Source organism: Myodes glareolus, chromosome 6 (genome assembly GCF_982192425.1).
Source record: "Myodes glareolus chromosome 6, mMyoGla1.1, whole genome shotgun sequence".
Lineage (NCBI taxonomy): Eukaryota > Metazoa > Chordata > Mammalia > Rodentia > Cricetidae > Myodes > Myodes glareolus.
The window spans coordinates 41,219,407-41,245,806 of record NC_142031.1 but is presented as its reverse complement, the minus strand read 5'-3'; the positions used below and the strand labels follow the sequence as shown (position 1 = coordinate 41,245,806).

At 33.8% G+C, this 26,400-nt stretch overlaps 4 protein-coding genes across 4 annotated transcripts; all 4 read left to right on the top strand.

Moving 5' to 3' along the window:
• Positions 1–440: 440 nt before the first annotated feature.
• LOC148121726 (olfactory receptor 8K3-like) lies at positions 441–2,882 on the top strand. The gene is made up of 2 exons (XM_087907549.1): positions 441–1,374; positions 2,878–2,882. The coding sequence occupies exons 1-2, from the start codon at positions 441–443 to the stop codon at positions 2,880–2,882; spliced, it is 939 nt and encodes a 312-aa protein (XP_087763675.1).
• Positions 2,883–5,466: 2,584 nt separating this feature from the next.
• LOC125407115 (olfactory receptor 8K3-like) lies at positions 5,467–6,408 on the top strand. Its single transcript, XM_048444507.3, has one exon. The coding sequence runs from the start codon at positions 5,467–5,469 to the stop codon at positions 6,406–6,408; it is 942 nt and encodes a 313-aa protein (XP_048300464.3).
• A 9,078-nt stretch (positions 6,409–15,486) lies between these two features.
• LOC148121725 (olfactory receptor 8K3-like) lies at positions 15,487–16,428 on the top strand. Its single transcript, XM_087906711.1, has one exon. The coding sequence runs from the start codon at positions 15,487–15,489 to the stop codon at positions 16,426–16,428; it is 942 nt and encodes a 313-aa protein (XP_087762837.1).
• An 8,510-nt stretch (positions 16,429–24,938) lies between these two features.
• LOC125403532 (olfactory receptor 8J3-like) lies at positions 24,939–25,886 on the top strand. The gene has a single exon (XM_048438971.3). The coding sequence runs from the start codon at positions 24,939–24,941 to the stop codon at positions 25,884–25,886; it is 948 nt and encodes a 315-aa protein (XP_048294928.3).
• The last annotated feature ends 514 nt before the right edge of the window (positions 25,887–26,400 follow it).

The following is a 26,400-nucleotide window of genomic DNA, read 5'->3' as shown; positions in this document are numbered from 1 at the left end:
TATGTATACATATATGCATATTCAGCTTAATTTATACCAAGAGTAACAGAGTTTGAGTTTGTATACTGTCAGGGTTGAACATTTGATATAGAAATTTTCTTTCAAGATTAACTAATGTCTAATATTTGATAAAAGGTATAACTTTCATCAAAGTTGGGGAAAGCCAGTGTTGTTGGCAATGAATTATGTCAATCTCTAATAAATTTGCCATTGATTGAGGATCAAAGATACATATCCGTGTCTTTATTTAAAGTCACATGTTTGTAATTGTGTGTCTAGATGTGCATGAATGATTGTATATCATGGTAAATAGGCTTATTTTAAAAAGTAGTCAACATTTTTGCAAATATTTTATTTAAGGTAGTCTTAGTAATATGATATTTGAAATCTATTGACTGTGTAATGGTCTCTACTCAGAATAGATTTTCCCATATATTTGGATGGAGACCCACAACCTCACAGTGGTGACTGAGTTCATCCTGATGGGCATCACTGACCGTCCTGAGCTGCAGGCACCATTGTTTGGGCTCTTCCTCATCATCTACTTGATCTCACTGATGGTCTACATGGGCATGATCATCCTGACCATGGTGGATTCCAGGCTGCAAACACCCATGTACGTCTTTCTCAAACATCTCGCTACTATAGATCTTGGCTATTCAACTGCTGTGAGACGCAAAATGTTAAGAAATTTTATTGTAGATCAGAATACAATACCATTTTATTTTTGTGCTACCCAAATGTGCTTCTTTGATATGTTCATTGTTGCTGAATTTTTTATTCTCTCTGCAATGTTTTATGACCATTTTGTTGCCATCTGCAAATCACTACTCTACACTGTCATTATGCCACAAAGAGTATGCTGGACACTAGTCACCATTCCCTACCTTTATGGTCTTCTGCTTACCACAAAGATTTTCACTGTGTCCTTCTGTGGCCCCAATGTTATCAGTCATTTCTACCGTGATGGTCTCCCCTTGTCATCTTTGGCTTACTCAAATACTCATGAAATTGAGGTGATGATTTTAACATTATCAGCTTTTAATTTGCTTTCTTCTCTTCTGGCAGTCATTGTGTCCTATCTATTCATTCTTGCTGCTATTCTCAGAATGAACTCAGCTGAGGGCGAAAGGAAGGCTTTCTCTACCTGCGGGTTCCACCTGACAGTACTCGCTGTCTTCTATGGGACTTTGATATTCATGTATTTGCAGCCTACGTCCATTCATTCCTTTGACATTGATAAAGTAACTTCTATATTTTACAGCCAAGTTATACCTATGCTGAAACCGTTAATCTATAGCTTGAGGAACAAAGATGTAAAAAATTCCCTTAAAAAAAAATTCTCTCTCTCTCTCTCTCTCTCTCTCTCCCTATGTGTGTGTGTGTGTGTGTGTGTGTGTGTGAGTGTCTGTGTGTCTGTGTGTGTGTATTCATATATTATACATACATATGTGTGTGGTTGTGAAAAATAAATAAGCATAGCAGTACAGAAGCATTTCTTCAGAAGGAAAGTACAAGAGAAGTGCTAACAGCATTAAAGTCTATGTGTGAGTGAAGGGAATAAGATTTGTCAGGAGGATTTAAATGAATACTGTATTTTGGGTATTACAATAAATCACTCATTATTAATATGTGTCTTGGTTTTACTTCCTGCAAGTGCACTCTTTATATTTCAGTACTTTTACACATTTGTAAATTGACATAAAATCAAACTTTATCAGTCTATCAAGAGGTGATATGGATTGCTTAGATCATAAGGTCTCATTCATGTCAATGTGCTCATCTATCCACATTCCACTCTACTTGCTTATACAACAAATAAATAAATCTCAGTTTAACACAAATTGATCCTGGCAGTTTATATAACCATCAAACATCACCTCATTAGACTCTCAACAGTTACCTGGTAATAATAACTTCTCCTCAGGGAGAATCTCTATGGTTTAGAAACACACATAAATAGATCTCAGAAGCCCATGCTAAGAACCGCAGTGGGAAATGAAAGCAGGAGTTTCACAGCAGGTAACAAAGTGTCACAGGGAGCTCTCTAGTTTAAGCATAAGCAGATGTAGGCATCCTTTGCTAGGCTTTCCCCATCTAGAGTTTCTCATTTGAGATTTGCTGTCTGTTCTTCGAATATTCCTCAATGGCTGGGAAGTAATAATACCTCTTAATTTCTCTATTTAATATTATTTTTTAACATATTCACTGAAGTTGAGAGGGCTAACGCTATTATCTATCTTTTTAGCATACAAAGAAAATTTTTCTTAAATATTTTTTTTATATAGCATCTCATCTGCCTTTCTCTCTCTGTTTCTCCTTCTGTTTCTGTCTCTCTCTTTCTCTGTCTCTCTCTTTCTCCCTCTCTTCTTCTCTGCCACATACACATATACAGAGGTTTATAACTTGTAAAGGACATAGAAGAAAAGAGATAGAAAGTAAATAACAAAGTAATTCTAATAGAAGAATTTGAGAACACAAGCGTTAAGTCTATTATTATGTTGTCTTTCAAAGCTTCAGTTATATTTGACCCAATATTTCCTAAGATTTAAAATATTATTCTAATCCAGATTGGTTGAGCATCTAGGATAAAGAAAAGAACTATCCAGAGACTGAAAGGAGAGAGAGGGAGCAATTAGAACAATATGTAATGACAAATATGAATGAAATTACTTTAAATAAGCAAATTATGTTAAACTAACTTAAATAATTGAATCTTTAACAAGTAATTTTTATGGATGAAATATATAGATGTGATTGCTTTTCATTCTTTAAAATTTTTGCATTTATTTACTACTGTGTGTGTGAGTGCCCATGTGCAGAGGTCAGAGGAATAATGCATTAGTCAGTTTTCACCTTCCATGTTTGTGTCCTCAGGCTGAGACTCAAGTTCACACACTCAGATGTTTACCTCTGACTTATCTCTCTGACCTGTTTCCTGAACCTTTGATGAGGGAAGTGGATTTGTATCTCAAAGAGGTTGTGAATGCATACTTACTTTTGCTAGATACTATTAATTTTCCAGAGATTATAGATTTGAAAAATAACATTTAAGTAATTAGTGAACAAAATAATCTATAATAAAATATTCTTTTCTTTTCATTGAGTGCTAAATGTATTCAGAGGAAAACCTTCTTGTCATTGCCTATAAGAAAGTTCTCAGTCAGTGATTGAAAATCAAACCGATACAAAAGGAACAAAGAGGTGGTGTTTCAATTATGCAACAATTGATAGTTTTACATGTCTACTATATGAAGGGTATATATTGAGCATGGAGTAACATTAGTTAGCCACCCTTTAAAACAACCCTGTAACTGACTGAGGTGTAGGTGAAATGCAATTACCTGTACACAGAACAGAGAGCTCTGTGGTATACCACTCCCATTCTCTCAGAGGCTGCAGCTTTCACTATGATTGCCGCTGTAAATCATCTTATTTCTGGTTTTACCCAACAAACCTTGACACATACACATTTTTACAAAAGTAATAAATGTTTCCCCCCATCTGTCTGGTGCGTTGGAAGCATTCAGACAATCCTTCCTGAAGTGTAGAAATTTAATGCCTTGTGTTCTATCGGATATTTGGAAGATATACTTGTGAACGTCCTGTCCCTCACTTGTATCCATGCAAATGCCATATACTGCCCTTTGATTTCTTTATATCTATACCACAGTTAAAGTTTAATCCAATATCAAGCATTGAGCATCTATCACAACATTGGGCACCCATATTTAGAACTGCTACTACTAAAAATTACACTATGAAGATACTGAGAGGTCATTAATTAGACAATTTTAATAAACCTAATCACTTTTATTTCAGATTTCTTCATGATATATATATATACATGTATATATATAAAATATAGGAATATAGGAATTGAGTTATAAGAAAAGTGTTTTTTCAAAAAAAGAATAATTTATATAAAGAGGACAATTTAAATGTTTTTATTGTTTTTTAAGTTTCATATGAAACATTTTCCCTTTATTGAAAATAGATTGTTTTCTCACATACTATATCCTTATTATGTATATTGACAATATAATGAAAAAATATTAATTCCAAATGATAACAAATTACGAACATTTCCTTTTGTTTCTTTAAGCTACACACTGTGGTAACTGATGTGCATTCTGTTTTCTTGACCAATTCTTCATTTGTTCATCTCTTCATATCTAACAAAGAAGTAGGATCTTTACGTGTATGATAGACACATACATTTATAAGAAAACTACTTTCAGGTAGGTTTGTGAGTCCAGTGACTGTTTAAAACTCATGTTCATTATTTTTGTGACTATGGCCAGAGAGCACAGACTTGTTGACTCATTTACTTCTTCTTCAAGTTTTCAAAGTTCCGTATAGAGAGAGACATGTTGATTTTCTATATTCCATGAAAGTATTTTATACAACTCACCTTATTTTCTCAGAGAATACTTGAGTATACTAGGTGGTGTTTTGAGATGATAGCAAAGAAACTCTTGCATATTGTTTGATATATTCATATCAAGACAGTCATGAGTGTGTTGTGTAACAGCGTTCTTCATAGATCTGATCAAAATGAGTTGTGATAACAATAGCAGATGTTCCATGTTTACCTGTTAAAATTCTGTAGATCTACTTATGGAACTAGAGTTATGTGGGTTGATTTGGGGGAAGGAGTGGTTCAAGAAATGGTTTATTGAGACAGTCCTGGTTATCCTATAACACACTTTCTAGACTAGGCTTGCCTCAAACTTACAGAGATCTGCCTGTTTCTGTTTCTCAAATGTGAGGATTAGAGAAATGAGCTATCCCATCCAGCAATGTGCATTTATTAAGGTTTTCCCTATGGACATGCACTATTTTAGTATTCACCTTACCTATTATTAAGAGTATATAATGATTATGTCAAAGTGTATTAGTAATCATATCAGAACTAAAAACAAAAAATAAATTTAATCAATGTTTATGTAAATAAAACTATTTACAATTTGAATTTTTATCTAATTATTCCATATGTATCCATTTATACATGTACATCTCTCTGTATACCAATATTTTCAGATGCAGAAGGTACTGGTGTTTGAGGCTGGATAATCCTGGGGTAGATATTTGATATACAATGATGTCTTTTAGGTTAACTAATGTCTAATATTGAATTAAAGGGATAGTTCTCATCACAGTTAGGAAAAGCTTGCATCTTTGCAAAGGTTTGTTATTCTGTTTAAAATTTTCATTTATAGAGATTCAAAGATTCATATATGTGCTTCTATTTGTTTCAAGCCATGTATTTGCATATGTATGTGTATAGATGTGTTTAAGGCTATATGTACACATTCAAAAGTAGATTTATTTTAAGACTAAATTCAAATATTTGGAGATGTTTCATTAAAACTTATTAGAATAATAAAATCCCACAAAGTGACATTTGAAATAAACTGACTGTGCAATGATCTCTACTCAGAACAGATTTTGTCATAAACCTGAATGGAGACACACAACCTCACAGTAGTGACTGAGTTCATCCTGATTGGTGTCACTGACCGCCCAGAGCTGAAGATCCCATTGTTCGGACTCTTCCTCATCATCTATCTTATCTCACTGATAGGCAACTTGGGCATGATCATCCTCACCATGGTAGATTCCAGACTGCAAACACCCATGTACTTCTTTCTCAGACATCTTTCTATCACTGATCTTGGCTATTCAACTTCTGTGGGACCCAAAATGTTAAGAAATTTTATTGTAGATCAAAATACAATATCACTTTATTTTTGTGCTACCCAGTTGTCTTTTTTTAGTATGTTCATTGTTAGTGAATTTTTTATTCTCTCTGCAATGTCCTACGACCGTTATGTTGCCATCTGCAAACCACTCCTATACAATGTCATTATGTCACGAAGAGTATGTTGGATCCTGGTGGCAATCCCATACCTTTACAGTATATTTGTTGCTCTCATAGTCACCATAAACATTTTCTCTTCATCCTTCTGTGGCCACAATGTTATCAGTCATTTCTACTGTGATGGTCTGCCATTGGTATCTCTGCTCTGCTCAAATAAAGAGGCAAGTGAAATGATAATTTTAATCTTATCAATTATTGACTTGATTTCTTCTCCAGTTATCATCCTTGTCTCCTATCTGCTCATTCTCAGAGCCATTCTCAGGATGAACTCTGCTGAGGGCAGACGCAAGGCTTTTTCCACCTGCGGGTCCCACCTGACAGTGGTCACTGTCTTCTATGGGACTTTAATATTTATGTACGTGCAGCCCCAGTCCAGTCACTCCTTCAACACTGACAAGGTAGCTTCTATCTTTTACACCATGGTCATCCCTATGTTAAATCCCTTGATCTATAGTTTGCGGAACAAAGATGTAAAAGAGGCCCTAAGAAGGACAGGGAAAAGAATACAAAATATCTTCTCCTAAAAATCAAAGGTAGAAAATGTTGTCATACTTCACCAGAAATAAATTTATATGCGTTATAAGTTTCAGAGAAGAAAACATTAAAAGCTAACGCTTCTCTGAAGAGGAGACAGATTATAAACAAAGCATTTGAAAAATTGAAGTAGCACAAAGAATATATTTTAAAGTGTATAAACCTAAACAGGGTAACACTGTGTTTGCTCTATGTGATGAGACAGGCATCTCAGATAATTTAAATTTATTTTGTGGATTAAACTTTACAATAAATTGTCTGGTGTTCACGAATATCTGACTTTTTGCTTTACCTGCACTGTTATTATTTACATACAGTTGGTTAATATTTACATACAGATGATATTCATATGTATTTCTATAAACTCTTAAAAATCTTGACCACAATGCTAGGAAACCACTTTGAGATTGAGATCCCTGTAAATCATAGCACTCAGAAGCCTTCTTTTCAAATGGAAACTTATGCCCTGATTTTACATCTCTGTTCTTTCACTCACTTCCTATATAATTGCAATAGCAATATTTATTGTCATGTATTGGTAGTTCATAAGTTAAATGTATCATCTAATTTTGTGTAAGTCCAAGCATACATGTGTGTGTGTGTGTGTTCATGCTGACTTAAAATTTTTATGGCAGCTTTTACCTCCTTTGTCTAGTAACTGATTAATAAATCTTAATACCTTAGTTCATATTTTTCTTTACTGTATGATTTAATGTTTCCTTTCTACATGAAAAGTACAATAGTTGTAAGATAGATACTAAGTTTTAATTATTGGATAAAATGCCACCCTTATAATTATCTGGAATGTGGAGTCAAGTGGAATGCAGGTCAGTCCTGACTACATAGTTAGGCTGGGGTCAATCAGAGCTACATCTTAAAATAGAAATAAAGACCAGAATCACTCATAAAACAATCTTTAAGGTTTGTTTGAAAAATCACTTTGTGGATTTGACAACAAATCCAAGCTATTATTATATCATTTAAAAAATTTCTAAAGCCCTCTTTATATAAATTATTCTTTTGTAAAAATAGTTTTTTTCAGTGAGTATATGAGTTTTGATTTTTCTTTAACTTTTATTGTTTTTTTTTTCATTATACATATCAATCCAAGTTCCCACTCACTCCTCCCCTCCCTCTGCATACCCTCCCACACAAGCCCCATCCAGAGGGTAAGGCACATTGCATTGGGGAAGGTCCAAGGCCATTCTTACTATATCTAGGCTAAGCAAGGTATCATCCAAAGAGAATAGGTTCCAAAAAAAACCAGTACATGCAGTAGGGATAAATTCTAGTGCCACTGCCAATGCCCCTTCCCCCAGTCTTCCCCAGTCATGCAACTGCCAACCACAATCAGAAGGACTAGTTTGATCCTATGCTTGTTCCTCCCCAGTCCAGCTGGAGTTGATGAGCTCCCATTAGCTCAGGTAGATTTTCAGTGTGTGTATAACCATCATGGTCTTGACCTCTTTGTTCTTATTCTCATTCTTCCCACACTGTTGGTGTCTGCCTCTGTTTCCATCAGCTGCTGGAGGAAGGTTATATGGTGATATTTAAGATATTCATCAGTCTGACTACAGGGCTAGTCAAGATAAGCCCCCCCCACTCCTCTACTGCTTAGGGTCTCAGCAGGTGTCATCCTTGTGGATTCTTGGGAATTTCTCTAGAGTCAGGTTTTTTACTAACCCTATAATGGCTCCATCAATCAAAATTTCTCTTTCCTTGCTCTCATCTCTGCCCTTTCTCCTTTTCGACTATCCCATTCCTTCAAGTTCTCTTCACCTTCACTCTCCCTGCCTCTTCACCTTCCACCCTCCCCCTATTCCCATACTCCCATATATGATAAAGGACTGATCTCTGAAATATATAAAGAACTCAAGAAATTAGACATTGAACTTCTAAATAACCCAATTGAAAAATGGGGTACATAACTGAACAGAGAACTCTCAACATAAGAATCTCAAATGGCCAAAAGATACTCAAGGAAATATTCAACATCATTAGCCACCAGGGAAATGCAAATCAAAACAACTCTGAGATACCATCTTACACCTGTCAGAATGGCTAAGATCAAATCACTAATAATAGTTTATGCTGGATATATTGCTTATATTGGTTTCCAAAATCAAAATAAAATCATCCTATATACTTCGAAACTACTTAGGAAACTGTTGGCTCTATTTAAAACATATTCTCTGATGAGCTAGGGTGGAGGCCCACAACCTCCCAGTGGTGACAGTTCATCCTGATGGGCATCATATCCTGAGCTGCAGGCACCATTGTGCAGACTGTTCCTCATCATCTATCTGATATCGCTAGATGGCAACTTAGGCATGATCTTCCTCACCATGGAGGATTTCAAGCTGGAAACATCTAAGCGCTTCTTTCTCGGATAACTCACAATGTCAGATATGGTTATTGAACTGCCATGGGATTCAAAACTGTTAAGGGATTTTCTTGTGGATCAAAATACAATATCATTTTATTTTGTGATCTCCAGGTGTCTTTCTTTACTATAGTGATTGGTGGTGAATTTTTTATTCTCTCTGCAATGTCTTATGGCCGTTACGTTGCCACCTGTAAACCACTCTTCTACACTGTCATTTTGTCACAAAGAGTATGCTGGACACTAGTCCCCATTCCCTACCTCTATGATATGATTGTCTCACTTCTACATATCATAAAGATTCTTAATTTATTCATCTGTGGCCACAACATTGTTAGTTTTTTCTACTGTGATACGCTTCACAAATAAACATGAAAATGAGCTGAAAATTTTAACATTATCAGCTTTGAATTTGCTTTCTTCTCTTCTGGTGGCCATATTGTCCTTACTATTCCTCCTCACAAAATTATTCTCAGAGTGCACTCAGCTGAGGGCAAAAGGAAGGCTTTTCTCTACCTGTGGTTCCCACCTGACAGTAGTAGTAGCTGTCTTCTACAGGACTTTAACATTTATATATTTGCCCCCTATGTAAATTCATTCCTTTGACACTGATAAAGTGACTTCCATATTTTATACCCATGTTAATTCCCTTAATCTATAGTTGATGAACAATGTTATATATGATGTCCTTAAAAAAAAGTTGAAAAGCTATGCAATATTGCCTTATAGAGTTTGTATATTGTTGAAAACTAGCTATATAATTAACAATAGTAAATAAGTATTCATAAAAGGAAATGTAGAAGATATGCTCTTTAAAGAGAAGTCAGATGTCAAAGACCAGCCTTGATGAAATTTGTACATTCCAGGGAAGGAGGGCAAGGGTTAGAATTATTAATCAAAAGATACAGAAATATATGAGAAATAAGAGAGAGGAACACTCGACATTCAGTGAATACTGAATCCTGAATCCTCCAGGTTTATTTTCCACATGCTTATTTATATATTTCACTTCAAAAGGGGAGGGGGAGTTGTAACAGACTTCTTTAACAGATTGAGTTCTCTAAGAAAGCATCTATTATGGTACTTTCTTCCTATTAATGGCCTAATTTTAATTCCTTACTACCCATTTCTCTTATGGATAAGGTTTTTATTCTTTACATACAAAAAAATAGATTTGTTTAAAAGTCACAGTTTAAAGTGGCTATGGAATGAGAAGCCTACCACACGATGTGATGGCGGTAAGAGCAGAACTTCAAGGTCAGCCTTTGCTTCATAGCCGAGGCCAATCTGGGATATAAAAGATGACTTTAAAATGAAACACGAGTAGCATGCATAAAGGAATTGCTTGAAGTGTTGCTTTACACTAAACCATGGCTGTGTCATCAAAGCCAAATAGATACATCATATAAGTCATGTTTAATTGAAGTAAAATATATCTGTGGCAAAGAGTATCTTCATCAAAGTAAAAATATTACGACTTACAAAACAAGCTAATTTTTAAAATGTGACGAATAGTTTGAATATTACTTTGCTTGTAAGGCAAAAAGATGAAATATTTGAAACACTATCTGGTGGCAACACAATCCATCATGGAGTTCTTCATTTAAATATTTAACTTTTAGTTTTAATTAATTAACTAATATAGTTTGATTTTTCTCTATAACCTTGGTTGTCCTGGAACTGACTCTGTAGACCAGGCTGGCCTCAAACTCAGAAATCCACCTGTGTCTGCCTCCTGAATGCTGGGATTAAAGATGTGTGCCGTCACCACACGGCTTTAATTTTCACTTTTATGGTGGTATGTACATGTGAATAGGGGTGTCCAAAGAGGTCAGAAAATTTCAGGTCCCCTGAAAATGGAGTTGTAGGTGTTCGTAAGCCCCATGCTGTGGGAGCTAGGAAACATTTCAGATCCTTGACAAGAGCACCATGCAATCTTAAGACTTTAGGCAGCTCTCTATGGAGTAAGCATTTCAATAGGTGGGCAAAAACCATTCTCTGAGTGAAGAGAAACAAGCCAGCCCTTTTCCCATAGCTTCTTCTTTATTACCTGGCAGGAAGGGAATTGTTGCATTGCTACATTTTAACTGGAAGATAAATGAGGTATATTCCCTCTGGGATATCTCCCTTGGCTTTAAATCACTGATAATGTAGGCACTTCTCTTAAGGTAATAATAGTCTATTAATCTTAGGAAACTGCATGAAATACACAAACACATATATACTCACAAAAGAGAAACTTTTTAAGTAATAAGCATATTTTATCATGATCTGTAATTTTGATGTAATAGTATTATAGCATAATATTATGGCTATACTATGTAATTACTCATAATACAATTATAATATATAATTATTGTAACTTCTACTATATATTATATATTAATTACTATATTTAATATACAATACATGAGTAATATGTAATATTGTATTACTGTATATTACTTTAATAACATTATAGTAATAATGTTATAGTTATTAAATTGACAAAATTTATATGTTGGTCACTTCAGAAAGAAAAGGATAAGGAATAAATATAGCAGACACTTTCATTCAACTGTTAAAAAAGTAAGAAAGAAAAGAGTAAAATGTTTTACAGCATTATATTTCTCCACAGAAGATGTTTTAGATAAATTAATGGACATTGAATGGGTTTGAAAGCATCCACCTTCCAAAGAGCTATGGATTTGTATATGAGATTAAGTTGAATAGCACAATGTTACACTAAATATATCTAACCCATTAGCTCTTATTGATGAGAGCATAGGTTTGTGATCACTTATGACACATTGCATTTGAATGATACCTTCTAGTACTTACCTCCAACACAGAGTGAATGATATACTGAAAAATGTGAACTCATTTGGGGGAAAGTCAACAAGTTATAAGGGTTCAACATAAGATAGCCATGTCTCCAAAAAGTTACACAAGTAATTTGTGAAATAGTATGCAAGTTGAAGGAAAAATAATTTAGTGAGGTGAATTCACATGCCATAAACAATCATAGTGGTGATCATTACTCTTCAACATTATGACCAATCACCTCTCTCTAGCTAAATAAAATTCTGTCTTTGAAATTTTTGGGATGCTAATTTGAAGAAAATATTTCTCCCTTTCTATTACTTTCTTCAAATTCTCCCATATACCCCTTCCTTCTTACCTTCAAATTCATGATCTCTTTTTTCACTATTTGTTAATGCAAGAATATAAGTATAAGGATATGCATATAAATTCCTAAATATAACCTTCTCAAGTCCACGTAATGTTACATACATGTAAGTTTACAGAGCTAACAGTTTGTCACTAAACAACCAATCATTGTGTTCTTCCTGGAGGAAGTTATCTCTGCTTTCCTCAGCTTTATTCTCTTGTCTATAGCTCTTTGTGTAGAAGAAGGCCTAGTGTGCTCTTCTCCATCCCATTTGCCATGATCATTGCTGGCATCTTTGCACACTTCACATTTGCTCAGTCACATCGACCAGACTTTATTGTGAAGCTTCTGATATTACACTCTATTTTTATTAATTTTTTCATGCAATATTTTTTGATCACATTTTTACATCCCTCAAACCGTCCTAGAACCTCACCTCACCTCCACACACCCAACAATCTAGATTCTTCCTCTCTCTGCCCTTCTCCTTATCCCTACCTCACCCCCCCACCCTCTTCTCAAAAATAAAAACAAACCAAGCAACAACAGGAAAAAATTAGGACAAACAAGCAAAAAAACAAAAAAAAAAACCCAAATAAACAAATAAGACAAAAAAGGTCAAACAAAAGAAGCTTTCCCACTGCAAAGCTATTTGGTAATCATTCTTCTACAACTCTTCACTTTGTCTGGTAAATAGAAATAATTTTTCTAACCCTGTTTATTTATGTTGTGTTTATTTTTTGTGAATAATTCATGGTAAAGATGACCTTAGTTTCTTGACTACGTTTAACTAGTATAATGTTTTCAACACCTATACCTAATGAACCATATGTTCATTTAAACATATATTGAGAAATGTACATAAGTATATTTTTGGATTATAGAATAGATAGATGTATAAATAAATGAATAAAGTCATAGTTGAATAACAGCATTCCCTGATAATTAGTTAATAACCTCTAGACATCTAATTAGACTCTCAAATTATTTAAATGTGATCACTGCTATGCTTAGAAGATCCATAGGGAGAAGGAATTCTGTGCTTTCAAATAAAGCATAAATTGACCTAAAAACCCATTTTAAGAACCACATTGGACATTCAAGACAGTGGTTTCATAGAGGTAACAGAGTGTGACCTAGCCATTTATGTCAGCAAGGATTTGGAATATTTTCAGATTTTAACATTTCACAGCAATTTCTAAGTGTCCATTTCTACCATCAGTTATATGCTTTCTAAATTCTCTAGGATGCTCTCAGTTTCTCTTCATGATAATTTTAAATAATTATATCTAAAGAATGTCAATTCATTTAAGCATCTTTGAAAATTACTCAAGTAATATTATCATATGAAGAGTTTTAATGTGTGTATATGTCATAGGCATATTGGAATATTATTCATTTTTCTTTCACAAATCAAGTATAAGACATGCTGGTTTTGTATATGCTAATCATAGATTTTGGTGAATTATTTGTCAAATTTATGTTTGTATACAGTATATGAAAATATGCAATATATATAATTTATTTTTACATATTATGCCATATATAATGATGAGTTGGATTTTTATATGATCTAAATATGAATTTACTTTCTTGATATTTTAATGGAAAAAAATTGAAAAACTAGGAATCCATATCACATTCTGTGTCTGTCTAATTTTCAGTTATTTTTGCTACAGGACCTCTGAGGCAATAACATTCACTTGTTGTTGTTTCAGGTAATCAGAGTCTAAATTACTCAAGAGGTAAAAGAAACGTTCAGGTCATCAAAGGTGTTTCTAATATTATTTGAGCATGAGATGATGGTTTTTCAGTTTTATGATTATGAAAACTTTGTTTTACATTTTGATACTGATTTGTTTAGAGTTTTAAAAGCAATCTTCCAGTACTCAGTAAAGATAGTCACTCTTAAAAAGATATTTGGTTCTTGTGTTGAGTTTTAAATTTACAAACAGGAAACAGCTTTAACTATCACTTTCGAAATATGTTATGTTTTGGAGCTTCTTTTTTAAGTATTTGGTATTGTAAAATACCAAAATAAAACAATAAAATGGAAACAAACCTTTTGTTTAAGGCATTTGATTGTTATAATGTATTGTATGTTTTTATATATGGAAGGTATCTGGGACTATAAACTACAACCAAAAATTAAGTGAGGAGAGCAAATTAAATATGTTTTCATATAACACTGTAAAATATTTGTTCTTACTGCTAATTTAGAGATTATATAAATAGTTATACTCAGCATCTTCACAAAGAACTACATTTTTAATCTCTTCTTACTCATTCAAAGCTGATGCTTGAAATATTCAACAAAATTGATAATTTCTACTCCTATGTATTTTCAATCTATGAACTATGAGATGTGGGATGCATCCATATATACATATATATATATATATATGTATATATATATATATATATATATAATGATTTTTAGAAATTACCTCCTATGTGTTCTGGATTGTATTTGCCAAAAAATGTGTACAGAATACACAAGAAGATTTCCAGGAAGATTTCAAATCATATCAAATTATCTGTGCAATTAAAGCTTTATTTAATTTTATCTTTATAATGGTGCTAAAAATATAAAATATGTGTAACATGAAGTATTAAATATTATTATTATGGACCATACACTTCTTTTTTATTTGTAAAAGGAAAATTTTGAGTCTTCAGTATTAAATCAATACTAAAAATCATTCTTCCTAATTTGCTCAGACATCTTTATATGTTTGTAAATTCTTTACTGTAATATACAAGTAAATTTATCAAAATTATATTGAAACATATATTAAAGAAAAATTTATAAGACCATATATTTATGTCACATACACATTTATTTAAGGATTATACAAATACTCAGGAAGCAATTGAAACACAGCATACAATTCTATATTATTTACTCTTGGCATAGTGAAGACAAAGCCCAAAATAGGTCCAGTGAAAAACAAGATGTTTGACCTAATTTCCCAAATCATTATCATTTCAGATCCATAAAGATTTCAATAGTGACCAGTGGGATGTGCAAAAAATCTAGTGAACAAAATCTATTTTGGGTAAGTTTACACCTGGTTAAAAATGCCAAACAGTACCCACATGTAACTTTTGAGAGTTTCTTAGGGAAGAATAGATTTTGCTTACCCCTGCAAACCCACATGAAGGAAAGCCCTACAAATTTAAATAATGATAAAAATCATTTTAGATTTCACACTGCTCTTCAATTAAATATCTAATCCAGCTGTAAAAGTTTTAAAAAGGACACCTAGATATTTGTATACATTTAATTATATTATTTAACAACGCAAATCTTCTTTAGCACCATTCTTGAAATCTTCATCTGTTTCTATTTTAAAGGCATATGGGGGTATGTTATAGCTGCATATTAAAGATGTGATTTTAAATACTGAAAATCAAAAGAATTGGGTTTATTTTACCTATAATAGTTTATAAAAGTTTCTCCAAATAACAATAAAAAAACAGTACTTATGATGCTGATTTCTCTAATCAGAACAGGCTTTCTTATAAGCTAGGATGAAGATGCACAACCTCACAGTGGTGACTGAATTCATCCTGATGGGAGTCACTGACCGCCCTGAACTTCAGGCCCCATTGTTCGGACTCTTCCTCATCATCTATCTGATATCACTGGTGGGCAACTTGGGTATGATCATCCTCACTATGGTGGATTCCAGGCTGCAAACACCTATGTACTTCTTTCTCAGACACCTGGCTACTACAGATCTTGGCTATTCAACAGCTGTGGGGCCAAAAATGTTATCAAATTTTATTGTTGATCAAAACAAAATCTCCTTTAACCTTTGTGCTACACAGTTAGCCTTCTTTCTTCTGTTCATCGCTTGTGAACTTTTTATTCTGTCTGCAATGTCCTATGACCGCTATGTGGCCATCTGTAAGCCTCTGCTTTATATGGTCATCATGTCAAAAGGAGTTTGCTGGGTACTGGTAGTAATTCCTTATGTTTACTGTACAATTGTGGCTCTACTGATTACAATTAAGATTTTCACTATGTCTTTCTGTGGCTACAATGTCATTAGCCACTTTTACTGTGACAGTCTCCCCTTGTTATCCTTGGTCTGCTCAAATACACAGGAAATTGAAGTGATAATGTTGTTCTTAGCAGCTTTCAATTTGATTTCTTCTCTTCTGGTTGTTCTTGTGTCCTACCTGCTCATTCTGATAGCCATTCTCAGGATGAACTCTGCTGAGAGCAGACGCAAGGCTTTCTCCACCTGTGGGTCCCACCTGACAGTGGTCACTGTCTTCTATGGGACTTTGATATTTATGTACGTGCAACCCAAATCCAGTCACTCCTTTGACACTGACAAAGTGGCTTCAGTCTTTTACACCCTCATCATCCCTATGTTGAATCCGTTGATCTACAGTTTGAGGAACAAAGATGTAAAAGATGCCCTTTATAGGACAGGGAAAAAAATACACAGTGCTTTCCTTTGAAACACACTGAGGAGTGGAGTCTTTCCATCTTTGTTTTCCACAAAGATGCTAACAAGTACAAAGGATCAACATAAAATTAAATGTTAACATTCGTCCTGGTAGTCAAATATCTAAATGCTATAAATGAATTCATAAGGAGTACAATAGATTTTATCTCATTTTACTGAAGAGAGTTGAACTCTAGTTCTAATAATGGAAAAATGTTATCACATAAATATTTTTAGAATATAAAGGTCACATGATTTGTCTGTAGCACTTTACACACTTAGATACAACAGGAGCAGGAGCGGTAGAGTGGTTAAATGCTCGTTGTGTTCTTCATACATTCATCAAGTTTTGTAATGTATTGCAATTTTTATGGAAACATATTTTCCTTTTGGGATTCATTCATTTCTATGAGTTCTGTGAAAGTCTAAATTGATCTAAAAGCATGTTCCCCCACTTGGCTTGTAAATCACCATAGACCTTGTTTAATTGCCCGATCCCGAGAAGGGCATCTATGACCTCTTTCTTTTTTTCTCATAACAAAATTAATGTCGTTTATGATACCCATAGTTCTGGTTAATTTGGTATATTCTGCTTCTCAAATAACCTGTAGTTTCTTTGTGATGTCCTTTTTTTAATAATTCAGTGTATATGTGCCTTTAACTGCATATATCACTTCAAATAAATGTTTAAGTTCTGCTGCAAAAGTTTGTAAAATGTTCCTTTTATTTATTATTCAGTGGCTCAATCTTTATTTTTATTGCCTGTTCTTTGTATATTATTTAATTCTCTAAATCAAAATAATAAAATTACTGTAAATGTCCTATTGTCTTTACTCTTGCATATAATACCTGAATGTATGAATGTATTTCTTGCTCTTCTCTGATGAGAGTACATCCTTTTATTTGACCCACACAACACTGAGTGACCTATTGGATTCAGTATGTTTGCTGATGGTAACAAACATAACAAAATAAAACTATTATATTATATTAATTATAATCATTGATATATACCTAATAATATGATAGTCATATTATTTGTTAGAACAAGCATATTTTCACAAACAACAATGTGCTATATTTCTTACAATAGTTCAGTAATAACTGTTAAGAAATACATTTTAATGTACTGTTTCAATTCCTTATATATATTCTTCCTAATCCCTCAAGGCTCAGAAAAGTATTTCTTCCTTAGGTTTCATGTCATTTTATTTGCATAATGTACTAAATACATCTGTGCCACCAATCAATGGCTAAGTAAGAGTTCTTTGGGTTAGTAAAAGTGTATGAATAATCAGATGGCGATCTGTAAATGAAGAGTTAGGAAAGGTCAATCATACAACTGAATTTCTTAGAATAAAATTATACAGTTAAATCACAAGAATACATAAGACTTATATTTTGAAAATACTGTAATTTAATAACAGAAAGTTCAACACCAAAAGGTAAATTGACACTATTTGTTGTTGGTATCCATCAATTAATAAAACATTAAAATTACTGCAGTTTTAACATATTTTCTCTACATCAAACAATTTCAGTGAATAGGTATAAATTATATTTCAGAGAGAGATAAAAATTCACTGACATCCACACTTGAAGAAACATTCTGAAATGAATGAGCCTCAATAGTACATTTCTAATATAAACAATGTCACTTTTGATTTCACATCAAATGACAGATCATAAAAGAATAAAGTGTGATGACATTTGCAATTATTCATATCAATTATGTTGAAAAATATTTTATATTTTATTATTATGCAAAGTCAAGAGAATTTCAAAATGTTTCATATATTTTCCTATAGTATACAATTTTCACAAAAAATAGAATTAGATGAAACAATTACAAAGAAAATTTGTTTCACTTAATTATAATATTCTTTATAAAGGCCATCCAAAGTATTAAATGCTGGTTAGAAGAAGAACCTTAAAATAAATGAGAAAAACAGAGTATCCATGAAAACATAGCCTGAGTTGAGGACACAGTAGTGATGCAATAGGTTTTCATTCCTGGAGATTATAACATGTGGAGTAGATTACATGTAAAATGGCTCGGTCATTAAATGCACTGCCACACGTGATGACACCAGTTTTGTAACCAGGACTCACCAAAGCTTGAAAGAGAGCGCTGATCCAGAAAGCTGTATTCTGACCTTTGTGTATATACACTGGCACACGTGTAGACAACACATGGTGATGCTGAATAAAAGAAAATATTTGCAAAATAGTTGTAAAAATAATTATAGGGGCTGGACAGACGGTTCAGCGGTTAAAATGCGTATTATTCTTGCATAGGTTCTGAGTTTTGTTTCAAGCACCCATGTCAGGCTGATTACAACTGGATCTAATTGCAGATTTCTGGAAACAAGTGCCACTCTCCATCCTCTGCAGATGCCTGCACTCATGCATACATCTACACACAGGTGCATGCATCCACATAATTAAAAATAGAAAACACTATCCTGAGTGAGATAACCCAGACCTAAAAAGATGAATATGGTATATACTCACTCATTAGCACACTCTAGCCATAAACAAAGGACATTAAGCCTATAGTTCACAAGCTTAGAAAAGCCAAATAACAAGGTGAACGCAAAGAAAAACAGATAAAGATTCTCTTGGAAATTGGAATTAAACAAGATTGCTGGGCAAAAAGTTGTGAGCATGGAGGTGGGGGTAGGATTGGGTGGGGTTGGTGGAAATGGAAAGGGGGAGAGAAGAAGGCAGAGGGAAAGACTGGGGAGAGCCTGGGGGAGTGGGAGGGTGGTGATGGAGGCAGGATGCATATAGGAGCAGGGAAGAAGATATCTACACTCAGGGAGCCATTTTAGGGTTGGCAAGAGACTTGGCTCTAGAGGGAATCCCAGGTGTCCACGGGGATATCCTTGCTAGGTTCTTGGGGAGCAGAGCAGAGGGTGCCTGAACTGGCCTTGCCCCACTATCACACTGATGATTATCTCGAATATCACCATAGAAACTTCGTCTGGCGACAGATGGAGATAGGAACAGAGACCCTCATCAGAGCAAAGGACTGAGCTCCCAACGTCCAGTTGAAGAGCAGAAGGAGGGAGAAGATGAGCAAGGAAGTCTGGACCTTGAGGGGTTGGTCCACCCACTGAGACAGTGTGCCTGTTCTAATGGGAGCTCACCAAATCCAGCAAGACCAGGACTGAACAAGCATGTGATCAAACTGGACTCTCTGAATGTGGCTGACAATGGGGGCTGACTGAGAAGCCATTGATAAAGGCTCTGGGACTTGTTTCTACTGCATGTACTGGCTTTTTGGGACCCTTGTCTATTTGGAAGCAAAGCTTCCTAGGCCTGAATGTAGGGGAGAGGGCTTTGGACTTCCCACAGGGCACTGCCCTCTCTCAGGCAGGGAGGAGAAGGGAGGAGGGGAAGTGGGGGAGCGGGAGAGGAATGGGAGGTGGGGAGGAAGTTTAAATTTTTGAAAGAAAAAATAAAAAAGTAAAATAAAGAAAATAAATCTTCAAAATTTTAAAACTAAGTAATATTCTAAAAATATATTTCTCAATATGTGACCTATGGATGACAACTAATTATATAAAAATCTCAATACTATCTATTAGAGAAATATAAATAGTAATCCTGAGTTATAATCTTAGGGCAATAACCATGGCTATAATCAAACATGCACACACACAAGCATTTTAATGAGAATAATCATTAAGAAAAATGAAAAGACATTCCATGGAATATGACTTAGTACAGCCTTTGTGGATAATTATATATTTGCTCAAAATATTATGAGTGAGAGTACTGTCACGAATTTCAATGGCAGGACGCTTGTTCTGCATGCACAGTCTCACTGCTTAAGCTTTAAAATAATTCCCATTTCATGTGATTAGCCAAAGAAGAAAATTCACTACTGTTTTCTTTATAAAATAAACAAGTAAAACTGCTTCCAACATATTTATACTTATACCCAAAGACAATTATAACTTTGAACTTGTGGCAGAAAAATCTGCTTTTTTCAGTGGGTAACAATGAACACACTCAAATATGGTCACAATGCAGAGAAAAAGTTACTGATCCCTTTATGTGGTAGAAATGTAGTACATTTCTCTAATAAATATTCCAGATTATGTTATTCAGCTTTTCACAATTTCTTTTTCAATGTTAAAATATCATTGAAGATTGATCATGCCATTTGTAATAAACCATCAGAATAGCATTTTATATCTACTACACATTTATTCATTAATTCTTTCAGCATTTGGGGTAACATTTAAATTTTAACATCAATTTTCTCTTTTGAATTATATTAGATATTAATATTAGAAAGATTAATACTTATATTTGTAAATAGAAAGGGTTTAGGAGGAGAGTGAAGGAGAATAAGAGAGTATAATAGAAAAAATGACAAGATGCTGCACATTTTTCTTACATAGAGATAACAAATTTGACCTAATATAAATTTATGTATGCATGCACATGTATAATATTTGATCACACTGTGTGAAGATGTGCCACTGTTTTACCTCATCTGCTAACATATCTTCTGATTGGCTTAATTTAGAGACCAATGGACAGTAGCTAGGCAGAAGAGGATGGGCAGGATGTCCCAGGAGATATAGGAGCCCCAGGGAAGAAACTGAGGCAGGCGATTTGCTTACAAGATGTGTAGGGAGTCAGACTTAATGTACTGAGGAGAGGTAACATGCCATTGTCAGAATGTAGACTATTATATACAGGTTAAACTTATAAGAGCTAATTTAAAACAAGCCTAAACAAATGCCAAGATTTCATGCTTAATAAGAATTTTCATGTCATTATTTAGGAGCTGGAAGTTCAAGAAACTCCTCTTACATACACACATACATATTTGCATATCATGAAATGAGAATTATTTGGGTAATAGAAGAATATCAACAAAGCTAGGTTTAAAAGTAATGGAAAGGTAAATCATGTACATGTATGAATATGCCACAAAAACCCTTTTGTTTGGTATACTTAATGAAAATGATTTGAAAAAGATGAAAAGGCAAAGTTGAACTATTTTCATCATGTTCTTTTATATTATTTGTAAAATAAAATTTAAAAAACAAAAATTTTGCCTTAATTACATTTCTATTACTGTGATGAGACACTGTCCAAGACAACTTGTCCAAGAAAGCTAAATATGCTGCTCTTTTAAACAGTCGCCTTTTCCCTGTGGAAACGTCAGTATCTCTTAATCAATTTGTCATACTGAGTTATAGCATAGAAGACACAAAAAAGTAAAAAAACAAAACAATCATTTAATCCATCAAATAGCACAATCATTCGGGAACAGTTATATGCAAACTTTTTGTGGAAACTTGAATGGGGACTTGCCTAATTGAGCTTACCATTTGCCTATCCCTCTGGAATCAATGTTTTATTGGAAAATTTATTTTTTGTGTTCAGGGACTTTAGGAAACAAGTAAATACATTTCAGTGAGGAAGTCTTCAGGGACAGGACAAATGCAAAACTTTTCATTTATCTTAAAATGGGAACACTGGTGGTAAGTCTTGATGGTTGCTCCATGCAGGTTGGTTATACCAAATATTTTATTTATTGTTAGTGTAGACGCAGAGTCCACGTGTCTTCCAAAACAACTAATTTAAAATATATTCAAGCTGGAATTTTCATTTACCTTGTAACTTCAGCATCAGTTCTGATTTCCCCTTTCAGTGATGTTAAGAGACCCCAATAATATCCTATACATTTATTGATAAATTAAATAGAGATGTTTATTCTCAGGAAGAAATGATAATGAAAGAGGTATATTTTTCATAGGTACAGAGAGCTCTCATCTGCCTTAGAACTTGTGGCTAGGTTGTGTCTAAACTATCTCTGCATTTAGTTCTACTATTCTAGAAAATAATTGCAAAATTACTGATTTTGTTCTTCTCTCTTTTAACTTTGCATAATCAAGTGTAAGAAACCATAAAACTTAAACATACCCTAGTGCTAACAGTTAGTCTTTTTGTTCCAATGAACTTTTGGAAGATAAACTTTCAGTTTTTTCACAGACATTATAAGTCTGAGAATGTGTAAGGGTTTAACAAAATGGTAGGGTGCCAGTCTTTTGTTTACCAAGACTTACATCTTGTTTCTAGAACACTGTTAATTGAGTGAAAAAGACAAAATACATGTTGAGGACTCAATAGAATAAATTCTCAAAATCTCAAAAATAAATTATGAACATTTTAAGTTTCATTTCTTAATCAACCCTGACACTTTCAGAGTTAATATGGGACTGTGACATGATTAACATTGTTTTTAAATGCTATTGAGGTTTTGTGTGATTTAGTTGATTAAATATTTCTAACTAAAACTAAATTTGTATGAATATAAAAATTCAAAATGCTTTATTCTGGAAGAAATGTTTAAGTAAATAAGATACTTTTTAAAACAAAAAGAAAGTCTTATTCTGTTCTACCTGATACTCATTTCAACAATATGTATTTATAACAATGATGCTGTTTTGGCCATGTCTTTAGTCATTTTTCAGTACTTGGATAAATTTGTAGTAATTAAAGATATTAGATATATATAAGTAGTCAAACACCAGTATAGAAATTGCACAAATTCTTATAAAAAGTCAATTAACTATTGCTTATTCTATCCTTGGTTCTTATTGTTAAAACAAGAGTACATATATTCTCTGCATTGTTTGTCAAAGGGAATAAAGTCTTGAGTTTCATGTGTACAACTTGACAGGAAATAGACTCCTTAATGTAAGTTTAGTCACATGACATCAAGTGTAAGCTATCCTCCTACCAAAACAAATGTGTATAAAGGCAGAGTGATATGTCACAGGAAATACGGGAGAAACAGGGAAACAGACATATCAACTTTTCAGATATAGGACATATGGATTGAATAAATTGCATTTATATTATAACAATATTCCAGATTTATATTGTTTTGTATTATTAAATATGTTGCTTGATATTATGTGACATAGTATTATAAACACACAATGTTTATTGACACATGGTATTTGTGCATAGTTATCATATGGTACAATAGGAAATTTTAATGCATGTACAAGGTCATTGTACAACACTGTAATCACATTTCCACCTACTCAGACATTTATCACTTCTCTGATCTGGAACATGTTCTACTCATTTTTTATGTTATTTTATAATCTGCTCTAAAATTTTTCAGTATACAAATCCATAATTTATTTGTCATTTAAATTTCAGGCTCAAAGGTCCTTCACAGAAATAATTGATTATTGATCATTAATAGAGGAATATTGAAATGTAGAACAATTACAAATAAGATTTCTTTAGTATATAAACATATACATTTGAATCATATTATTTATTTTTAAATAATGTATTAAATATTTATTTTTAATGTATGTACTAAAATAAGAGGATAAACAACAGATAGTTCATAAAGCAATAAAAACCACAAATTTATAATGCAAAGACTATAACATTAGTGCCTGTTTTACCAAGATACTCAAATGACGTTACTCATTTATCTCATATATGTTAAAATACTTGGAAATGTACTGTAGCATGATCCTGTGGAATAGTAACATACAAAACTTTCTTGATATAATTTTATTGATAGAGTATGTGATTTACAAAAAAGAAATAGCCTGTGCTTCATATTTTGCTTAATTGAAACAATTAAAACAGATTTATATAGCTAATATGCATGATTAATATTATATAAAATAATAATACTTTTATATATGTAATATAAAATTATTAAGGGTGGTTACACATGTCAGCAATCCTGCACCAAGACTGGGTGGGGTGGGGTTCAAGATTTCATTTTAGAAGTCAGACTGGAATGTTAAGTGAGATCCAATACCATAAAAATATGCAGAACATTTTAAGTGAAATAAAAATAATTTAAAGAGAATGTGAGTAAGCTGTAGTCAAATACAGAAAGAGATTCCAGAAGCAAATGATAAAAATTAAATAATGAGAATTTACAATAGTATAGTATCTAACATAAAGGATGATCAAGGACTAGAGTTGAGTTGGGGCAACTGAAACAGAAAACCGGAGGAGAAATCAGTGAAGGATACTCTGAGCAGCTGATCCTAAGGAATACATGCTCTAAAGTCAGTCTACAATCTGTTCAAACCTATGACTGCTTGACTAGTGAGGTAGGTGTGTGTGAGTGTGTATGTGTGTGTGTGTGTGTGTGTGTGTGAGAGAGAGAGAGAGAGAGAGAGAGAGAGAGAGAGAGAGTGTGTATGCATTTTTACATATGAAAACATACGTAGCTTAGACTAAAGTAACCTTTGGAGTCTTATAGCAGACAAAGTAGGTAAATAAATAATGCAAACCTTTCTAAACACTCATTACCCTCTGATAAAGTTTTAGTTCATATTAAAACAAATGAGGCAAGATATAACTAATATTTATTATAAATAACTGTTTTGGTTTTAAGCACATTGATCCACAATAAAACATTTAACTACATATTAAAAGATAATAATTTTAACAATGTCTTAATACTTTTGTTTCTAATGATTAGAAGATGTGCATAGCAGTTAAATGGCTCCTGAGAATCTCACTCATGTCACTGAGTTCATACTCATGGGGTTATCCCAACGTCCAGACCTGCAGGTACCACTTTTCCTTGTATTCCTAGTCCTCTACACACTGACAGTAGCAGGAAATGTGGGCATCATCACCCTCACCACCGTGAACTCACGACTTCAAACTCCCATGTACTTCTTCCTCAGACACTTGGCTGTCATCAACCTTGGCGATGCAACTGTCATTGCACCAAAAATGCTGGTCAACTTCTTAGTCAGTAAGAAAACCACCTTGTACTATGAATGTGCCACCCAGCTGGGAGGATTCCTGCTTTTCATGGTGGCAGACATCTTCATGCTGGCTGTGATGGCCTATGACCGCTATGTGGCCATCTGCAATCCCCTGCTCTACATGGTGGTGGTGTCTCGGCACATGTGCCTTCTGCTGGTCTCCCTCACATACTTCTTCAGCTTTTTCACAGCCATCGTTGTGACTCCCTGTGTCTTCTCTGTGAGTTATTGCTCTTCCAATGTAATCAACCACTTTTACTGTGACAATGTCCCTCTGTTGGCACTGTCCTGTTCGGACACCTACCTTCCAGAAACTGTAGTATTTTTCTTCTCGGGAACAAACTTGTTTTTCTCTATGACTATTGTTCTTATATCCTACTTCAACATCATCCTTGCAATTTTGAGGATCCGTTCCTCTGAAGGAAGGAAGAAAGCCTTCTCCACCTGTGCTTCCCACGTGATGGCAGTCACGGTGTTCTATGGCACACTTCTCTTCATGTATCTGCAACCACGGACCAACCACTCGCTAGACACTGACAAGATGGCTTCTGTGTTCTACACCCTGGTGATACCGATGCTGAACCCAGTCATCTACAGCTTTAGGAATAAGGATGTAAAGTGTGCCTTGAAAGAATTCCTGAAAAATCCATGCCCACGGTTCAACCTAACGTAAGTGTATAACTACGAATCTGATAAAGTATTACATATGGTTACTTTTGTGGTGATAGAATTGCATGAAATATTACTTCAATTTAATTTTTCAGTACCATTCAGAGTAATGATAAAAATAATTTTTATCACAAACTCATGAAGGCTCTTAAAACCAAAACTGCTCTAAAAGTTAAAAGATGCTGTGTACGGAATGTGTATGTATGCATTGGTACAAAGACAGATTGGAAGACATGAGAAGTATAGCCAGTATCTAGGAAGAAACTGCATTTCCAGGAACATCAGAAATCAAAGAGTTCAGAATACACAGACTTCAGATCAGCAATCCTCTGTCTGGGTTGGAACTAAATAAGGACCAGCGAAAGGAAAGTTCACTTCACACCATGGGAATTCCTTGTTTACAGAGACTATTGCTGTTGCCCGTGATGTTTATATTTTTATATTATTTTATTTATTCGTGTCTTCTTGGTATTCCTTCTAGAAACTCAACACCATTATCTCCTCCTTTTAATTTCTCA

Coding starts and splice junctions, on each gene's coding strand:
- LOC148121725 (XM_087906711.1), top strand. CDS start 15,487: ATGAAGATGCACAACCTCACAGTGGTGACTGAATTCATCCTGATGGGA.
- LOC125407115 (XM_048444507.3), top strand. CDS start 5,467: ATGGAGACACACAACCTCACAGTAGTGACTGAGTTCATCCTGATTGGT.
- LOC148121726 (XM_087907549.1), top strand. CDS start 441: ATGGAGACCCACAACCTCACAGTGGTGACTGAGTTCATCCTGATGGGC.
- LOC125403532 (XM_048438971.3), top strand. CDS start 24,939: ATGGCTCCTGAGAATCTCACTCATGTCACTGAGTTCATACTCATGGGG.